We start from the raw sequence: 18677 nt of genomic DNA, 5'->3' as shown, positions 1-18677 counted from the left end.
CTTGCTTGCCTTTTCTCCCCTCCAGCCATATTGAACTATATTGACATTGCCTGCTTTTAGCTCATCTTTCTACATTTTTTACCTTGTGCCATTTTCCCAAAAGGGAACATATGGCACTGTCCCTTAAAGAGTATAATGCCAATTACACTGCAGCTTTTTGACAGTTCATCCATAAAAGACAAAGGCATCAGCTGTAGAGAGAGCTTATCTTGCATACAAATAGTAACAAATATGTGTTTTGTGTGTGGTGGGGGGGAGAGATGCTGTCTAAAAATAGCAAATAAGCACCAGCTTTTCACATGTTGCAGGTTTTGGCTATTCTCTGCCCACATTAATGTTGTAGATGAGTGTGTGTGCTTTCTCAGGATAATGATGCTAATAGCGATATGGGATGGCGGATCTAAAAATATCCTGACAGGAAGGCTGTGATTAAGACTGGTGTGCACGGTGTTATGACAGTAGTATCCATGCTTAGATAGAGTAGTGCTAAAATAGAATAGGGTTTAATTTCGATATTTCAGCATGGGCATGCTTTCTCATTATCCTGATTTAGGAAGCATATTGGAAGTCCCAGGGTGTGTTGTCTGCAAAAAGATCTCTAGCTCTTTCAGGTATAGAAAGAGGCCTGAAAAACTCATGGCCAAAAATGTTAGTGGCTCAAATGAGAACCAGTGTTTAAAGTCAGATGTCATCCTCTTATTCTATTGACTTAGGCTGCAGTGCTGAAGCCAGTTGTACACTTGTAGGTTACACTTAAGAAGGATCAGCTTATATAAAGTTTTGCAGCCTGGTGCAGTTTGCCAGTTTGAAAAGTTTCATGGACTCGTGGTATAACTTCAGTTTTGCCATAGTAACATTATAAGGCAGTGAAGCCATAGAATCCAATAGATTTGGTATTAATAGCATTAATGTGTAAGTCTTGCAACGGGGTAGTGGCTGGTGTATACTGCTGTAAAAATATCATCTCCCATCGGCCACTTGTATACTTGATTACCGCCAACGATTTGATAACACCCACCCACACACACACACCAACACACACACTGGAATACTGTGCTTACTTGTGGGGGGTACAAAATTCTGTGACCCACCTTTAAGTAGAATGAGTGAGTATTGGAAACGGAAACAATATTTTCAGCAGTATTTCAAATGATTGTTACATCTCAAGTTCTTGTAGAAAAGGTGAACCACATATGTTACCACACAGATGTGAATAACTCCGTCGGTCCTCACTGCTAATAACGAGTTTGCTTTGTCAGGTTTATTTATGAAACAGAACATCACAATGGCATAGCAGAATTACTGGAAATATTGGGAAGGTAAGCTGCATTACAACTATACATTATAATACTGCCATTTGAGCTTTAAAACAGAATGAAGTTCATTCCAATGAGAATGAGCTTTGGATTGAAATAAACATTTTGTGCAGCTTAACTGAATTATAACTAAAGAATATCATAATCACAAAGGTGTAAATACAAACATGGGTCTATCGTTTAATGTCAAGGCAAGATTCTGGCAAAGAGTCTCCCTAAACTTTTTAATATATAAGAGTCTGTATTTGCTTTTAAGTAAGTATTTAGACTGTAGTTATTAGACAAACTAATGTTGAAATCTACATGGAAACACAGCTGGGAATAAATAAAATTTTAAAATTTAAAAGTTGAAAATGTGATAAATGTTAATAAAGCCTGAATTCCCAATTTTCCCCCTCTCAGTATAATTAATGGATTTGCCTTACCGTTGAAAGAAGAGCACAAAATCTTCCTTCTGAAGGTGTTATTACCTTTGCACAAAGTGAAATCACTCAGTGTCTACCATCCACAGGTAAATGATTATATGTGTGAATGTTGTTTTTAAAAATACACTTTGAGTTTGTCTTTTATCAATCAATCAGCAGCATATTTAGGAAAAGGTAAAATGAAGGTGCTTGCAGGAAGTTCATCTTCATTTGCAGAGTGAATTACCTAGACAGTTAAACATTTGTTCAGTACTGAAAACTTAATGCTGGCCACCGTGGTGTAGTGGTTAAGAGCAGTGGTTTGGAGTGGTGGACTCTGGTCTGGAGAACCGGTTTGATTCCCCACTCCTCCACATGAGCAGCGGAGGCTAATCTGGTGAACTGGATTTGCTTCCCCACTCCTACGCATGAAGCCAGCTGGATGACCTTGGGCTAGTCGCAGCTCTCTTAGAGCTCTCTCAGCCCCACCTACCTCACAAGGGTGCCTATTGTGGGGAGGGGAAGGGAAGGTGATTGTAAGCCGGTTTGATTCTTCCTTAAGTGGTAGAGAACGTTGGCATATAAAAACCAACTCTTCTTCTTCTTATCACCGTTTCTGTATGGTGCTGAGTTTTAAAAATCATACAGGGTGACAGAATGGCTTTTTTGCCATTTAGGTTCAAACTTTGTGCCACTGTGCAATTATTATGGGAAGCTAAGGCAACTTGAGGTGTGGTGGAAGCGAAGCCTTTATCAGCCATGGCTCCTGGCTTATTACTTCAAAACAAACTTTCAGTCTGACTTCCCTGACCTTCAGGGGAAAGTTAAAGTCCGTTTTTTGACAACTTTTTGGCTTTAAGTGTGGTTGCTGTCATTCTAGGGACATTCTGTATCTTAGCTGATTTCTGGGACTCCTCTGCTTCATCTGTAAGCTGTATGTGCAAGTTGAAACTCTTTTAATTTTTAAATGGTTTTAAAAATATTTCTAATTGCTACAGGCCACCTCACACAAATGGAGAACGGAAGTTAACGTGTGTTGAATAAATAGTAATATATTCATATTTCAGATGTGTATTAAAATGTTCTAGATGTGTGTATTTTCCTGGAATGGCTTCCTTGTCTTATCCTTCAATAAATAGTAGTGTGTTTCCATTACCAGGAAGCAAGGTGGTGTGTGTTTTCTCTTATGCAGACACAAAGAGCCATCTGGCAAGGCTCAGCATTGTGTATTACTATTTTTATAGTGTGGAATACACAGCTGCCTTTGGATAAATCCAGGTTCAGATAAACTGTACAATAGGCTATGGCGCTGCTGGATTCAGCCCATTTTGTTTTTAATTACTTTGCCCGCCTTTGCTGTGTCCCTTACTTAACTTATTCTTTCCAATCAACACTCCTAGGAGAAGGGGGGGGACTTTATTTAGTCATCATTTCAAGAGCTAGGGCAGAGTTTCATCTGGGGAGATGAGGGTTCTCGAATTCCTCCGCTCAGCTCTTTATAAGCCTGTAGTGTAGTTTCAGTTCAGGCAAAGGCGGCTGTGAGCGTAAACTTTATCTTTCGAATCTCCTCGCTTCATCTTGTTGATCGTGCAAAATATCCCCCGTGGTTCATAATCACTGGTTGCTGGGCATTTCTGCACATTCTTGTGGTGGTTAGCAGACAGTTAAAGCTAAATTGAAACATCCCTATCTCTTACAGACTTGGGGTTTTTTTTAGTGGCTTTTAATTTTCTGTGTTCCTGATCTAGTGGAATGCAACACCTTATGCAATAGTTCAGCAAGGATTATAACAGCTGGCATGGGTAACCTGGTTCCGCAACAATCTGTGTTTTCCCCTGGAGCCTCTTGCTAGCTGTGCTATTGCAGGCTGGGACTGAATTTGCAAACTGGGCCAGTTCTTGCAGGAACATTACAAACCCATGCCTATTTTGATGCATATGCACGAAAGTGTCCACTAAAAAGCGTAGCCTGTTCCAACTCAGAAATGGTAGGATCCAGCCCAAGAATCCTAACATTTTTGTCATTAGGGGAAAAAAGATTGTAAAATGTAAGTGTGTAGTAGTATTTTTCAGTAACAGGGCATATATCTCATGTGCGCAAAATGAAGAATGTGCAAATAAATGGTTTTATCAGTGCTGTTAAAGTTCTGTAAAGCACAGTTGCCTTGTGCGAAAGTATGTTATGTATTAACTGAATGTACAAGGGGAGGTGGAGGGTGGTGGATAGAGTCCCTGCTTTGCATGCATGGGGTCTTCAGTTATAAAGATCAGGGAGTAAGTGATATGAAAGCCTTCTACCTGGGATCCTGGAGAGTTGCTGCTGGTTAGAGTAGACAATACTAATTTAGTTCTGGCTCAGCAGGAGGTAGCTTCATGTGAAAATCCCAGTTCTCATGGTTAGACTGAGATTTAGTTTCATGGATCGACTGTTCCGAGACTGTAATTAGAATTTTAGGTTTTACTGGGATTTTGTGGTCTTTGCACTTTTAAGTTCTAACCCTTTCATGCACAGTAACATAGACATTCAGTAGCAACAAAATTTGCTTGACTTCCATAGGGTTGTTTTTTTGTTTAGCCTTAATAATGTTACTTTTTTCTCCCCAATTCAGCTGGCATACTGTGTAGTTCAGTTTTTAGAAAAGGACAGCACACTTACTGAGCCAGTAAGTTTTATTTCTCTTCTGTTTTTTGCCCTTTAAAGTATATTAACAAAAACATGTTTGCAATCTAATCTCTTCATTTAAAATAACTAATTATTTGTTGGAGTTCAGTATTATGTTGCATGCGTTAGTAAACATTAATGTAAATATATCACATGCCATCTCAACTTCAGAATGCTAACCATAAGTTGCTATGTGCTAAACCTTTCTGTTGAAGAGAGACAACTTGTAAATTTTTAGTTACAGAGACACAAATGTCTTATTAGTTCTGGCCACTACTATCAAGGTCATCCCTTTATTCACTTCCCCCTCGCTGCTTGTGTTGTACTAGTATAGCAGAACTCCTGTTTCAAAGTCTGTCTAGCAAGTTGGTTACAGTCCATCCCTATTCTACACATGCCAGGGAACAACCCAGGTGCTCAAGCATAATCTAATGCTTGAGAATACAGTGGGGGAAACAAAATGTGATGGAAGATGCTTTCTATAAGCATTGGGAACCATTTACCACCAGGGTATCTTGTAATGCAGCCATTTCAGAACAAGGCATTATTTGCAGGACTGCGAAGTTTACTTTGGCTCACTCCTGACAGAAATATAATAATGAAGGAAACAGCAAGATGTGACTTGCGGGGACATATGGGAGAAGCTGAGTATGAAATTGTTCATTTAATCTACTCATTTAATAACCTAAAAATATTAGCCAGGACTTGGATGTGGCTTCTCATGCCACATTAAGTACAGCAGTCAGAACCAGAAGAGCATAGTAAAAATATACAGAACCTTGTGTATTGTTGTGTGTGTTAGTGGAAAGCTCTTGTCATGAGCACTTTAATCTCTTCAGGAGTCTCAGTCATTAGAAAGCATTCCTTTGAAATAGAGTGGCTGTATTTTGTGCACACACTTAAAAAAAGATGTACCGTATATACTCGCGTATAAGCCAAGTTTTTCAACCCAAAAAAAGGGCTGAAAAATCCCAACTCGGCTTATACGCGGGTCAATACGGTATTTCGCGGTTTCTTCCCCCCCCACCACCGCATGGAGCCGTGCTGAGTCTCCTGCCGCGCCAGCGAGCTCCCCCCTCCTCCGGCCAGCTGATGGGTGGGCTGTCCCGCCTCCCCAACACCACACCACCCCACTGCACCTTCTGCTGGGCGGCGGTGGCGGTTTCTTCCACCCCCCACCGCGCTGTCCCACCTTTCCCCGCGGCCCCGTCTGGCTGGCCAGCCCGGGGGCCAGGGAACGTCGTTGGCGCCGCTGGAGGTTTCCTGCCCTGCCCTCCCCCCCGATCCCCCAGCCTCTGCACTGGCCACGCCGCCGGAGGTTTCTTGCCCTGCCTTCCCCCCCATGGATCACCCGGCCTGCGCACTGGACGCACCGCCGGGGAGCCCCTGCCCTCCCCCCCAATCCCACAGCCTCTGCGCTGGCCGCGCCGCCGGAAGTTTCCTGCCCTGCCCTCCCCCCCCCCCATGGATCACCCGGCCTGCTCGCTGGACGCGCTGCCGGGGAGCCCCTGCCCTGCCCTCCCCCCCCAATCCCCCAGCCTCTGCGCTGGACGCGCCGCCGGAAGTTTCCTGCCCTGCCCCCCCCATGGATCACCCGGTCTGCGCGCTGACACCAGCTGACGAGCGAGCCTGTTGGTGCTTGTGGGGGCCTCTGGCACACACCCCTAGCCAGCTGCATCGCCGCCTCTCCCGTTGAGTAAGGGGTTCAAGGGCTCTTCCCCCTCCCCCCGTAGGATGGCACTGGGGTCGGGGTGGGCGGGAGGGCGACCCGGGGTAGGGGCGAGATCCTCCTCCCGGTCTAAAATGGCGGCTGCCATTTTAGAGCGCAGCATTATTGACCCTCGGCTTATACTCGGGTCAGTAAAAAAATCCCTTTTCTGTGGTCCAATTCGGTGGGTCAACTTATACCCGAGTATATACGGTACTTCAGAAATGTCTACCTTGAGTAAACAGGGAAGACTGCAGTTCTGTTACTGTGAGATCATTCCTCTTAAGGATTTCAAAGGACCTTACCCAGTTATGTTTGCTATGAGTCAAAGCATTTGTTAGAAAGCCACAGGCAACCCTGATTAGCAGGGTTTTGATTGGAAGGCAGCTCCCCTAACATGCCTGATGAATGCAGTTATGAATCAAAATCTGTGAGCACCAGTCTTAAAACAGCTGTCTAACAGTGGCAAACTTGCAAGTGCTGTGATAGAGGTCTGGAAATCATTTATTTTCAGTGTGTTCTGGAAACTGGGCATTTTTCCTCTTCTTTGTTTTTACAGGTGGTGATGGCACTACTCAAATACTGGCCAAAGACTCACAGTCCAAAAGAAGTTATGTTTTTAAATGAATTAGAAGAAATTTTAGATGTTATTGAACCGTCTGAATTTGTAAAGGTCATGGAACCTCTCTTCAGGCAGCTAGCCAAGTGTGTCTCCAGTCCACACTTTCAGGTTGGTAACTCTAGGAAATGCAGCAATTAAGTCTGGCATCCTGACATTACTCTACATTAATTGGTCCTTTGTGGATTTGTGACACAAAATCTACTAAACTTCAGTCTATTATAAGGTGCAATATTTCAGCCAACGAAAGAATAAGCTCAGCTGTGAGAGTTTGAGCTTTACATAGGTTAATAAGGTAGGCTATTTTGTCACTTCTGTGAGCTCCAGACACACATTACTGGCAACCACAGCAGTGTTCCCACAATTACCAGCTAGGGAGGCAAGTAAGCTACAGGGAGAAATCACTGTCAAGATGGAAGCCAGGCCCTCTCTGGTTGGGGAGAAGGAATTCCATAGAGGCTTGTGGATTGCTCAAGTTGTTGCACAAATGTTCCTCTTCCTTTTAGGTGGCAGAACGAGCACTGTACTACTGGAATAATGAATACATTATGAGCTTAATCAGTGACAATGCAGCAAAGATTTTGCCCATCATGTTTCCATCCTTGTACCGGAATTCAAAGACGCACTGGAACAAGTAAGGAACTGTCATAGTACGTTGCTTGATGCCCTAAAGTCTAACACTGCATGGTTGCTATTCCAAGTGGATGCTGTAACCTCAGGAATCAACTTTCCCCAGGGTTGGAAGCCTCTCTGAGCCCAGCCTGGCCGGGAAGAGAGCAGGGTATAATTCTAATAAAATAATCATCATCATGAGAAAGGTCGTCGTGCCAGTAGATCGCTAGATGCGATGCAATGCCCATATTAATTAATTCCCATTATATGTGGAAGACTAACTTTGGTGGGTAAATTTTGGACCATAATGGCCTGTTGAAATTATATGGCAATAATCAGTACTGAGGTGTACCCTTTTCCTGTTCTCTCCTATTTTTCTTCTTTTTTCACATATACATGTTATTTCCAGTCATCGATTAGTTTAGAATTCTGGCAGGAACATACCCACCTCGATTCTGTAGCTGTTTTTATGTCTAAAGAAACTGTTGTTTGAGCTACTGTGAGGAATATTTGTTTCATTAGTTGCTCTACAACATGGTGCTAGTTGTGGACTTGAGGATTATTGATGGGGTGGCTGAGACTGCTTGATGAATCTCCCACTTCAGCACAATGAAAGAGAATACTGAGTAAATGCTATTAAGTGCTGATGTACATTAACTGGATGCAGTTAGAGTATTGATGTATCGACTTTAAGTACATTTAAAAAAAACATACTTTAAAAAGCATTTTAACCGTAGCCCTTATAAAAAAACACACATATACACATCATATAGAATATTTTGTTCACTATTTATGGCCATCCAGTCATTTTATACTAAGCCCTGTACATACACAGTTCAGCACACTTTCTCACTTTAACATGCACGATGGAAATAGCTGTTGAAAAGGTTTGCCTTTTGGATGTAATGATATAACATGTTATAGTTTAAAGAATAGCTCCCTGACAGTGTGCTGTCTTGGGTCCCTTGCCTTTTCTCTTTTTCTTTAAATGTCTGTTCCTAACTGGTTAAATTGGCTTGAGTTCTGAGCTAATAGGTGACCTTTTTTTCCAGTTAAGATCCACCAGAAATATTTCTTCTGCAGACTGTTTAGCTTTGGGCAAGAAACATTTGGCCCAATAGATGCCCATTGGTTCAATACCGTTGGGTATTTTTTGCATATGTTACTGTAAATAAGTTAAAATATAGTTTAGTATATTATTTTTTGAAAAAGAAACCCAACACTTCTGTTACTATGTGATGTTTAACGTATCAAAATTCACTTTCTTGCCTGTTAACATTGTAAACAAAAAGGAGGAGGTTATCCGAGCTGTGTGACCGTGGTCTTGGTATTTTCTTTCCTGATGTTTCGCCAGCAGCTGTGGCAGGCATCTTCAGAGGAGTAACACTGAAGGACAGTGTCTCTGTCCTTCAGTGTTACTCCTCTGAAGATGCCTGCCATAGCTGCTGGCGAAACGTCAGGAAAGAAAATACCAAGACCACGGTCACACAGCCCGGATAACCTACAAGAATCAATGAACTCTGACTGTGAAAGCCTTCGACAATATTTTTAAAAAGGAGGAGATCTTTATAACATCTAAACAATGCTTGGGCTTCTTAATGATGAGAGGTAATATAGAATGCATATGGTGTAGGTTCATTAGAATTTGTATTAGTCATTCTTCAGCAAAAGAAACTTAGCCCAGCTAATTTCTGGGCTTTTTCTAAAATACAGTTTCCAGGGCAAAAATTGCCTAAACCAGAAAGGGTAGACAATGTAATAAGCCTCAACCCCCTTTTTTTTAACTTGTAGGACAATACATGGTTTGATTTACAATGCTCTCAAACTCTTCATGGAGATGAACCAAAAACTGTTTGATGATTGCACACAACAATTTAAAGCAGAAAAACTTAAGTAAGTTTCCTCTTACATAGTCTTCTGTCTGATTATTTTTTTTACTGCATAGAGGGGAGCTCATTATAGCACCCTGAAAATACATCCAGCAGCTCCTATAGTTATTGTTTTATATACCACTTCTATAAAGGTTCATAGATAGGAAGCCAATGTGACATCCTGGTTAGTCACCCAAGTTCAAATTCCCACTAGCCATGAAACTCACTTGGGGCCACCCACCTCTCTCTCAGCCTTACCAATCTCACCAGGTTGTTGTGAAGACAAAAAAGTAGGAGGGGATAGAGCCATATATGTTGTCTTAAGTTTCTTGGAGCAAGGGCAAGCTAAAAATACACTAAATAAATTCTAAAAGCATTGATTTGTTCATCTTCCAAACACCTCTGCGAGGAAGATTGCTTTGTTCCTGTAGTACAAATTGTATATTTGGGCTAAGGCGAGCACGATTTACTTAAAATGACCTAGATGATAATATAATAATAAACTTTTATTTATATCCCGCCCTCCCCCGGCAAAGCCACGTTCAGGGCATCTCACATCACAAATTAAAATACTGTATATTAAACACAATACAATAAAGTATACAATGCAATATAGCAAAAAACCAGTTTTACAACACTGAAAATCTGTTCAATATCCATAATTCAGACGATACTGGGGCACAGATCTCTTGAGTCAAATCTGGATAGTGTCCACAGTACCAAACTGGCTCCTTGTGTGTTTGACTGCATTACCTGTCTACACCTTTGCTTAATTAAAAGCACTATCAGTAAGATTTCACATAACAGACTTTTGCATGAAGAAAGATTAAAAAGCAGGTTTTAAAAGCCCATAAAATCCAAAAAACTAAAAGTAAATGTAAACTTGCCAAAAATAAATTTGAATTAAGCCGTTTGAAGAAGGCAGAACATTTTACTTGCTATCAATAGATTATCATCTTGTAAATTTTAAGTTTCTACAGTTGGCTGTTCAGCAGATACAAGAAATCAAGTGAAAACAGAGGCTGACATTAGAAATTTTGCCCCTGTTCTAATCCCACAGTGCCATGAACCATTTGCTCAGGATATATTTGTAGTTGTTTGAGAGAGAGACAAAGTGAGAAGCTACCATAGCAATACACCCTCATTCCTCAGCAGGGAATTGTTGCCAGGGCTAACTGAGCTGCCTCTCCAAACTTGGAAGAGCTTAGGGGTAAGCAGTTGGTAGAGTAAAGGGGAGGAGGAATCCCTCACATTCCCCATGAAACTTTGTGCCTCTTGAACCCCAGGTTCTTACTAACGGGAACTAAATACTGTGTGCTACCAATGAATAGTAAACTAATCTCAGTCCCCGAGTTGTCTTTATAAGGAAAAATGATGGGTTTGATCCTGTGGAACCGCATGGGCAAAGGAAGAAACAGATCTTTCCTTCCTTCGCCAGCGACTCCAAAGAAATAATAGGAAACAACAGCTGTTGGCCTTCAAGTGGAATTCTAAATAGTAAGATTGAGCCAGGCCCATGAATTCTTTTTAAAAGAGTAATTCAGTAAAGGAGGCCAAACCTTCCGTTCCTGAAAGAGATTTCTGCCATTACTTTATTGTACTAAAATACACCATTTGTTGAAACACATACCCTTTCCTGATTTCAAATCAGTTTCAAGTTCTATTCCGCAATACAACCAAGATATTAAAATGACTACAAAATAGCAAGTTACAGCAAAAAAAAAATCACTTTAATGGCCATGCCACACGGGTGGATCCAAACAACATTTACTTCCGGCATAAGGGTGTGTGTATAATTGTTGTCAATTCCCCCAGCCTTCCCACTGCAGCCTCCCAGTTCACCGCTAAGCTGCTCCTAAAGGTACCCCAAGAGTGGCACTTCTGGGATCTCCGTGGGTTGAGGAGGGAAGGTCTTGTTGGTGGAGCTTTGCTGAGGACATTTTGATTCCGATCCATTTCTTTTGTTGTAAGCTGCCTTGTAAAAAGACCAGATCTTGGGATGCAAATGCAAAAGTCAAAATAAATTACATTTTCAAGATGATCTGTGATTATGAGTAGTAGAAATTTGCAGGGTTTCCCCCCTTGAAATTGAGACTGCAACGTTTTTGGGTGTTGCATCTTTAACTGTTCCTGTGATGCGTTTTAAAGCAGGGTGACTGTTCATCTAGATGAGCATACTAATAATATCTGTGGTGTCCTCTATTTTCAGTAGAAAGTTGTGCAGAAAAGCCTTCATAAGAAAATTAGGGTGTCGGGGGGGTGGGATCCTGTCTCTATTATCCTTTCACTATGAAAAAAAAATTTTTTTGTTTATATGCACAACTTTTAAAAAGTAAGGAAAAATTACTTTGCTTTCTGATGTTTATGAAAGTTGGGTAACATACTTTTTAAAAGGGGAAAATTCATTAAGCTTTAATCTCTGTGTGGGGTGTATGTGTGTTGTTTTGCAGAGAGAAGCTAAAAATGAAGGAACGGGAAGAAGCGTGGGTTAAAATAGAAAATCTAGCCAAATCAAACCCGCAGGTATATGGAAAATATTCAGAGGTTGAGTATTTCAGCTTTTTATTAAATACTGCTGCAAGGATAGGGGGTGTAACAGATGTTACATTTTCCATACTTGTTTTAAGCATGCGAGGAATCTAGTAGAATAGGGTCAAGAAATGTGCCTTTTAATGGAATGTGCCTTTTATTGAAATCATGTTTTTCATTTTCACTTTTTAATTTCTTTTCTTAGTCACTTCTGTATAAAGTAGGACCAAAGCGGCTTACAACAATTTAAAAACATGTAGGTTATAAACAAATCAGTAAAACTAGTAAGACTGCAGGGTAAAACTATATTAGAACCAGTTGGCAGTTAATAGTGCAACAAAAGAGTCTCTGTGAGAGAGTCCAGACAAAATACACATTACAAAAACCGGTTAAACAAAATGCATGGGAAAAGAGCTAAATTTTCACAGGCCATCTGAAATGCAAAAGGAGTCCATTCCTTGAGTGATACCAAATCTCACGAGTAGCCTAGTTGTTATAAACCTTTATTACATGGCTAATTAAAGTGAGGAGCCCGTGGCCCAGAGTGGTAAGCTGCAGTACTGCAGTCCAAGCTCTGCTCATGACCTGAGTTCGATCCCAATGGAAGTTGGTTTCTGTTAGCCGGCTCAATGTTCACTCAGCCTTCCATCCTTCCGAGGTCGGTAAAATGAGTACCCGGCTTGCTGGGGGTAAAGGGAAGATGACTGGGGAAGGCACTGGCAAACCACCCCGTAAACAAAGTCTGCCTAGTAAACGTTGGGATGTGACAGGGTCAGGAATGACCCAGTGCTTGCACAGGGGACCTTTACCTTTTAAGTAATGCAAAATGGAGCAGTAGCTGCATTAAGAGGAGAACATGCTAGTTATGAGACTCGCTTTATTTGAGAAATGGGTTGTTAACAAATCACCTTTCACGCAGTCGCCCTATACACATGTTACAGTGAACACACATACATTGTGCATGTACATGCATACACATCTATTTGTAAGACAGAGCCAATGCACATTCACTTTGCAATTGAAACTGGGTTGGGGAATGGGGACAGTACCTGGATAAATGAGTGGTTCCATTCACGCATTCAGCTGTACATGTGTTGACTGTAACATCAGAATTACTGTATGCATGTGTAAAGAAAAATAAAGTGTACACAGACTGTACATGCATTGACTACAACTTGTGAACAGAGCAAATGCTGGACAAAGTCAGAGCACAGTATATGGTATGCAAACTCCAGTGAAGGTTCCTGGGAACCTTGCAAAGTGCTTGTCTTGCATTTGATTCTTCAGATACTACGAAGACATTTCTTAAGCTCTTTCTAGCTGCTTCCCCAGATTTGTAAAGTGCAAATATAATGATGCTGCCTTATACTGAATCAAACCATTGGGCCATCAAGGTCAGTATTGTCTACTTAGACTGGCAGTGGCTCTCCAGGGTCTCAGGTGATGTGAAAGACTTCTGACTATTGTGTGTGTGTAAAGTGCCGTCAAGTAGGGCTGTTGAAAAAAAAATCGGTAAAATTCAGATTCGGCAAAATTTGGCCCGTTTTAATTCGGGACATGCCAAATTCTGAACTCCCCTGATTCGGATCCGTGGAATTCGGCGGCAAGTTCTGAGTTCGGGGAAAAATTCGGCCGAATAAAGCCATTAAAAACGCATTCGCGCATTTCCACGGCTCTGTGGGGGGCCTTTTGGGGGGTAGAGGTCCCAAACTTTCTTGCAAGAACCCCCAAGTTTTGTAAAGGGCGACCCCTTCCGGGCCCCATATCTTGGGACCCCCTGACCCAATCTTTACAAAACGTGGGGGTTCTTGAGAGAAGGGTCCCATAAAGCTACCCTGAATGTTTGGGACCTCTACCCCCCAAAATGCCCCCCCGGAGCCGCGGAATGCCGCCAATGTGCTTTAAGTGGCTTTATTCCTGTGGGCGATTTGGGGGGGAGGCGACCCCTTCCGGGCCCCATATCTCGGGACCCCCTGAACCAATCTTTACAAAACATGGGGGTTCTTGAGAGAAGGGTCCCCTCAAGCTACCCTGAATTTTTGGGACCACTGCCCCCAAAAATGCCCCTCTCCGGAGCCGTGGAATGCCGCCATTGTGCACACGCACCACCCCCCGGGGATCTCTCACACACAAACAGACGCTCTCTCTTTCTCTCCCTGGGCTGCGCAGCAGCTGGGCTCATACACTCAACCGCGACCGATTGGCCAGAAGAAGACCCAGCTTGGCCACCGATTGGCCGTGGGAGAATGCTGCTAGTTGCTTACTAACTGATGGTTATGCTGCTAATTCGGAGACCCCGAATTTGCCGAATTTATTCGGCGATTGCCCCGAACTCGCCGAATTCTGCACGTCGTTTTCCCTCCTTTTTTGAGTTTGGTACCATTTGAACTGAAAGCCCCCGAATCTGGGGAAATTCGGCTGTTTATTCGGTTCGGACGAACCGAATCGACAGCCCTACCGTCAAGTCGCAGCCGAGTTATGGCAACCCCTTTTGGGGTTTTCATGGCAAGAAACTAACAGAGGTGGCTTGCCAGTGCCTGCCTCTGCACAGCAACCCTGGTATTCCTTGGTGGTCTCCCATCCAAATACTAAGCAGGGCTGACTCTGCTTAGCTTCTGAGATCTGAGGAGATCAGGCTAGCCTGGGCCATCCAGGTCAGGGCAGGGATAGCTTACAGTCAAATAATAAAAGCAGCATTTGATAATGTATACAGGTCAGGGTCTTCTGACTATTACCTGATCCTTAAATGGAGATGGGCAGCACATTCCTGAGCCTTTTGGTGGCCGGGGACAGTGTGGCCGAGGCACCGCTGCAGTGCCTCCAAAGAGGTTTCCTGGCCTTCAAAAGGCTGCAAAAAGCCCTTTTAAATTTAAAAAAGAAAAAGTGGGGCATTTTCCGCCATTGCAAACAGCAAGGCTGCGCCAGGAAAAACCTGGCAAAGCAACTCTGTTCCTGGAGGGGGCATTCCCGGCCTGGAGGGGTGGTAGAAGCTGACTAGCGTCAGCTACACCTCCTGCACGCAGGCACTGCATGTCTCTTCTGGAATTTACGTCCCGGAGAGACTGCGCCACTGGGGGAGCAGACCCTGCCGCTAGCATAAGTGCCTCTTATCACAAAATTAGAGGCACTTACGCTGGCAGTGGGTTCACACCTCCTCCTAAGCCCAATCACCCCCAGCCTCAGGAATGAGCCCTAAGTCTGGGACCTTCTCCATGCTAAGCAGATGCTCTGCCACTAAGCCATAGCCCCCTCCCCATTTGTCAAATATAATGTTGGATTTAGCTGTAAATATCATAAGTTCCAATGATGATGTAAGTAGTTATAAAAACATACAGGTACAAATTGTCCTTTGACAGGTATAAAGATTTCTAATGAGCTGCCTTTTTCTTTTCTGTTTTTGTGTACAAGTACTCACAAAAACAATTGTTGAAATTGTTTCCGATACAGACTTTCCCCAATTCTAAGAAAAGTTAATCAGCATTGGAAACATATTGTCTCTTGGAAGTACAGAATTTTCAGGCTAAATGAATTATAATACTAGAAATGTAAAAACATTTTTTAAATTGGAGGTTGCTGGGAATTCCTTGTTAGAGGACCTTATTTTCATAGAACTAAAATTCTTAGAGCTTCTTGTTTAGGAGCCATAGCACTTAAACAGGTGTGCAGTCATGCTTAAGTTTGTGACATGGACATACCACTTGTTGGAACAGACAGCTTTTTGTTGTCATTGTTGTTGAATGGCAGCCAGGTTCCACGTTAATCTACAAGCCGTATTCAAAGACAGAAAAGTCCTTGATGCGTGTTCTAATTTATTACCTTTCTCGGTGTCATGTTTTTCACTGAATCAGTTGGTGGATTTTCTTTTGGCGTCGTAATTACACCAAAGCTTTCCAAAAGCAAAGCATTCCTAGTTGTTCCTTATACCAGGAAGTTGGTAAACCCTGGCATGCATTCAAAACAGCAGGAGCACCAGACCTTTTTTTTTTTTGCTCAGCATGCAGGGCTAGTTCTCTGCCTGAGCAACCAAGAGAAGGTCCCTAAAGTGCTGGCAGCACACTTGGACAAGCAGCATGGGAGAAGGCAACGGGCAAGGTGCCCCTGCCAGACCCCCCACAGCCCCCAGACAGGTCTAAGGTGAGTCCGGAGGGGGTTGTAGTGCTGCTCGGTCTTGGCTTGCTTGTAGTGCATCTTGCACTAATCTCCCTCAGCATACCAACATCTTTGCAGGTACAGGTTGAGTGTCCCTTATCCGGACTACTAGGGACCAGAAGAGGTCCGTATTTTGGATCTTTATGTATTGTGGAATATTTTGGATTTTTTGCATATACATAAATGAGATATCTTGGGGATGGGACCCAAGTCTAAACACAAAATTCATATATGTTTTATATATACTCTATACACATAGCATGAATGTAATTTTAAACAGTATGTTTAATAACTTTGTGTAACATTGAACCATCAGTGGCACTGCTGAGGGCTTGTGAGTAATGCCTGCATGCCGGCTCAAAAGGTCCAGTTTTCGGATCAGTCTGAATTGTCCGGATAAGGGATACTCAACCTGTAGACATATTATTTTGGCGCTCAGGCTAAAAAGGCAGCCTTACCCTGTCATACACGATGAAAGACCCTGGTATTGGATCCTTGCATTAGAATCCGTTCCTTTATTGAATTCTGTTTTAAATATATGGAAAGCCTGTTGTATGAAAGCAGATGTTTTAATTGTGCTGTTTGGTAATGGATCACAAGATCTGTGATATTTTTTTAAACCACCACAGAAAAGTAAGAAATATTGACTATAGATCAGGCGTCTGGAAATGTGGACCTGATTTCAAACAGACACTTAAAATGGTTACTCACGTTAATGCTTAGCCATGTAGTCCAACATATCTAATTATATCTAAAATGTATTAAAATGTTAATTGGAACGATTTAGATAATCGTTAAAATCACCAAACATGCTAGGTCATATTTGCCAACTCTTAAGGTTTGTATTCTAACATTTTTCTTTACTCGGGAGGATCCAGGGTCTACCTACCCTTCAGCTCACAGCGAGGAGACCTTCATGGGAGGAAGGTTTCTGCTACAAACAAAAGAGCACTTTTGAACCCAGTCCATAATCTCATTCCACTATTGCGCCAGAGCAAAAGCTCAGCATGCTGAACTTTTAATCCAAGCATGTCTCCTGTTGCCATCATTTTTGTGAACATGATTGCTTTTGCTTTTCTGTCAAATTTCAAGGATTGACTGTCACCTATGTGTAAGGGTGACAGACTTTGCTATAAATTAGGGTGCTTTTGATTACAGCTGGGTCCTAAAATGCTATTTAAGGGTTTGCGTGGACCTAGTAGGGTTTCTTAAATTTTGTTATCAATGCATTCCGGTAACATGTGGCAATGTGCTTTTGAAAACCTCTTTCTTTCCAAAGCATTGTGGGGTGGTATTTGGGCAACTCACGTTCTAAAATAAATAAACAAACAGCAAAAGCAGTTGCATGGTTCCTTGGATTCTGGTTACATCTTGCATTTTTAAAAAACCCCAAAACATTCAGTTCCATGTTTCTGTTGCGGGGAGGAGAAAACAAACCATTAGGAGTTACCCTCTTAAATTTAATTATATTTTGTCAGAATGTGTTTTATAGCTTTATTGGATTTCAGTATGCTGTTTTCATAGCAGCTGCCAAATCTCCCAATTCTTCAAGAAACTCAGATTAAGACATTATTGTGTTGGTTGGAGGCTAAAATGCTCTGTGCAATTAAAGTGAATAAATTGCTGCTTATCAAATCTGAGGTTAACGTTTCTGGCACTTGAGTTCCTGAATTGCTATAGTTCTCAGGTTTTGCTACCAAAAATTCTGACTCAAACATTTTGCATTTGGTTAGTACTCAGTATATAGTGAGACATGTCTGGTGACCAGTCCTGTTGCAATGGAAACTGATGGGCCTTTAATTGAAGACTTGCAGGTGCTGACAAACACAGTGAAAGACGAAGCTTGTATGGTAAGCACAGAGGAAGAAAAAATTAACCTGCTTATTGCAAACTTGATTCATTAGTGTTTGTGCATTTTAGCTGTCCGTTCCTCCTTAGATGGCAACAGAAATTTGAAACTTTTAGTAACTGCAATCTGGTCCCATCATAAATGTGAACAGCAAACATTGTCTTGTCTTGTGTGCATTAAATACCTTCAGAACCATTCAAATTATTTGCACCGGAGACATGGTAGTCCAAAGCCTGTGATGGTAGGCCGTGCTCAGACTTCTTAATGGAAGTTGTTCATTGGTGCTCATATTTGAAGGCTCTCCTTTGCCCTCTGTAATGCATGGCTTTTTTTTTGGTCCTGTTATCTAACAACAGAGGAGTTAAACAACATCCGCCAGAGGCCTCACTGAGAAATTGGAGCAGGTCCAACTGTTTACCTTTGGACAGTATCCGTAGCTTTTGGGTTGCAAAACCTATCATCATGAATTAAACTAGGTTGCAAAAATGGGGCAATGGTAAATTTTGGTTAGAGGCTTAGCTGTGAAGTGGGAACTATACTGGTTTGATAATATATGAGGACTGTAATCTTTCTAGCACTGCATGCACACACTGAGACAGAAAATAGGACAGAAAATTAGCTGGCTGTCCTTCCTCCCCTTGCAGTCCTGGATTTCATTGTTCTGGTCTGATAGCACGTGCTCCCTGCAGTGTGCATATTGGTATATGCATATTTGGGGCCAGAAATATTCCCTGAGTAACAACAACCAAGCAAGAGTGCAAATAATTATACAGGGGCCAGTTGTTCATCCTCACTTTCACCTCATCCATGCTGCTTTCCCCTCCCTCATTTTTGACATCGCCAGGCTACCTGATGTTGATACCCGGATGCCTGATAATCCTTTCCACCACCAATACTACTCCACATATCCTTTTTGTTGTTGTTGGAATGCTATTCTAGGAGCCTGCGAATAGCCCTTT

At 42.2% G+C, this 18677-nt stretch overlaps 1 protein-coding gene across 8 annotated transcripts in view; it reads left to right on the top strand.

Moving 5' to 3' along the window:
* PPP2R5C (protein phosphatase 2 regulatory subunit B'gamma) overlaps positions 1-18677 on the top strand; it is a 79085-nt gene that overhangs the window by 59508 nt on the left and 900 nt on the right. For 3 of the 8 annotated variants that reach the window (XM_056851262.1, XM_056851263.1, XM_056851269.1), the window contains 8 exons: positions 1260-1319; positions 1719-1827; positions 4329-4382; positions 6649-6819; positions 7215-7342; positions 9112-9213; positions 11642-11735; positions 17603-17719. In XM_056851262.1, coding sequence (XP_056707240.1) covers positions 1260-1319; positions 1719-1827; positions 4329-4382; positions 6649-6819; positions 7215-7342; positions 9112-9213; positions 11642-11735; positions 17603-17719 — 835 coding nt within the window. The remainder of the gene's footprint in view (positions 1-1259; positions 1320-1718; positions 1828-4328; positions 4383-6648; positions 6820-7214; positions 7343-9111; positions 9214-11641; positions 11736-17602; positions 17720-18677) is intronic. The other 5 variants (XM_056851266.1, XM_056851270.1, XM_056851268.1 and 2 more) reach the window with 3 other exon arrangements.

Source organism: Euleptes europaea, chromosome 6 (assembly GCF_029931775.1).
Source record: "Euleptes europaea isolate rEulEur1 chromosome 6, rEulEur1.hap1, whole genome shotgun sequence".
NCBI classification, from domain to species: Eukaryota; Metazoa; Chordata; class Lepidosauria; order Squamata; family Sphaerodactylidae; genus Euleptes; species Euleptes europaea.
This window is presented reverse-complemented; position numbering and strand designations above follow the sequence as displayed.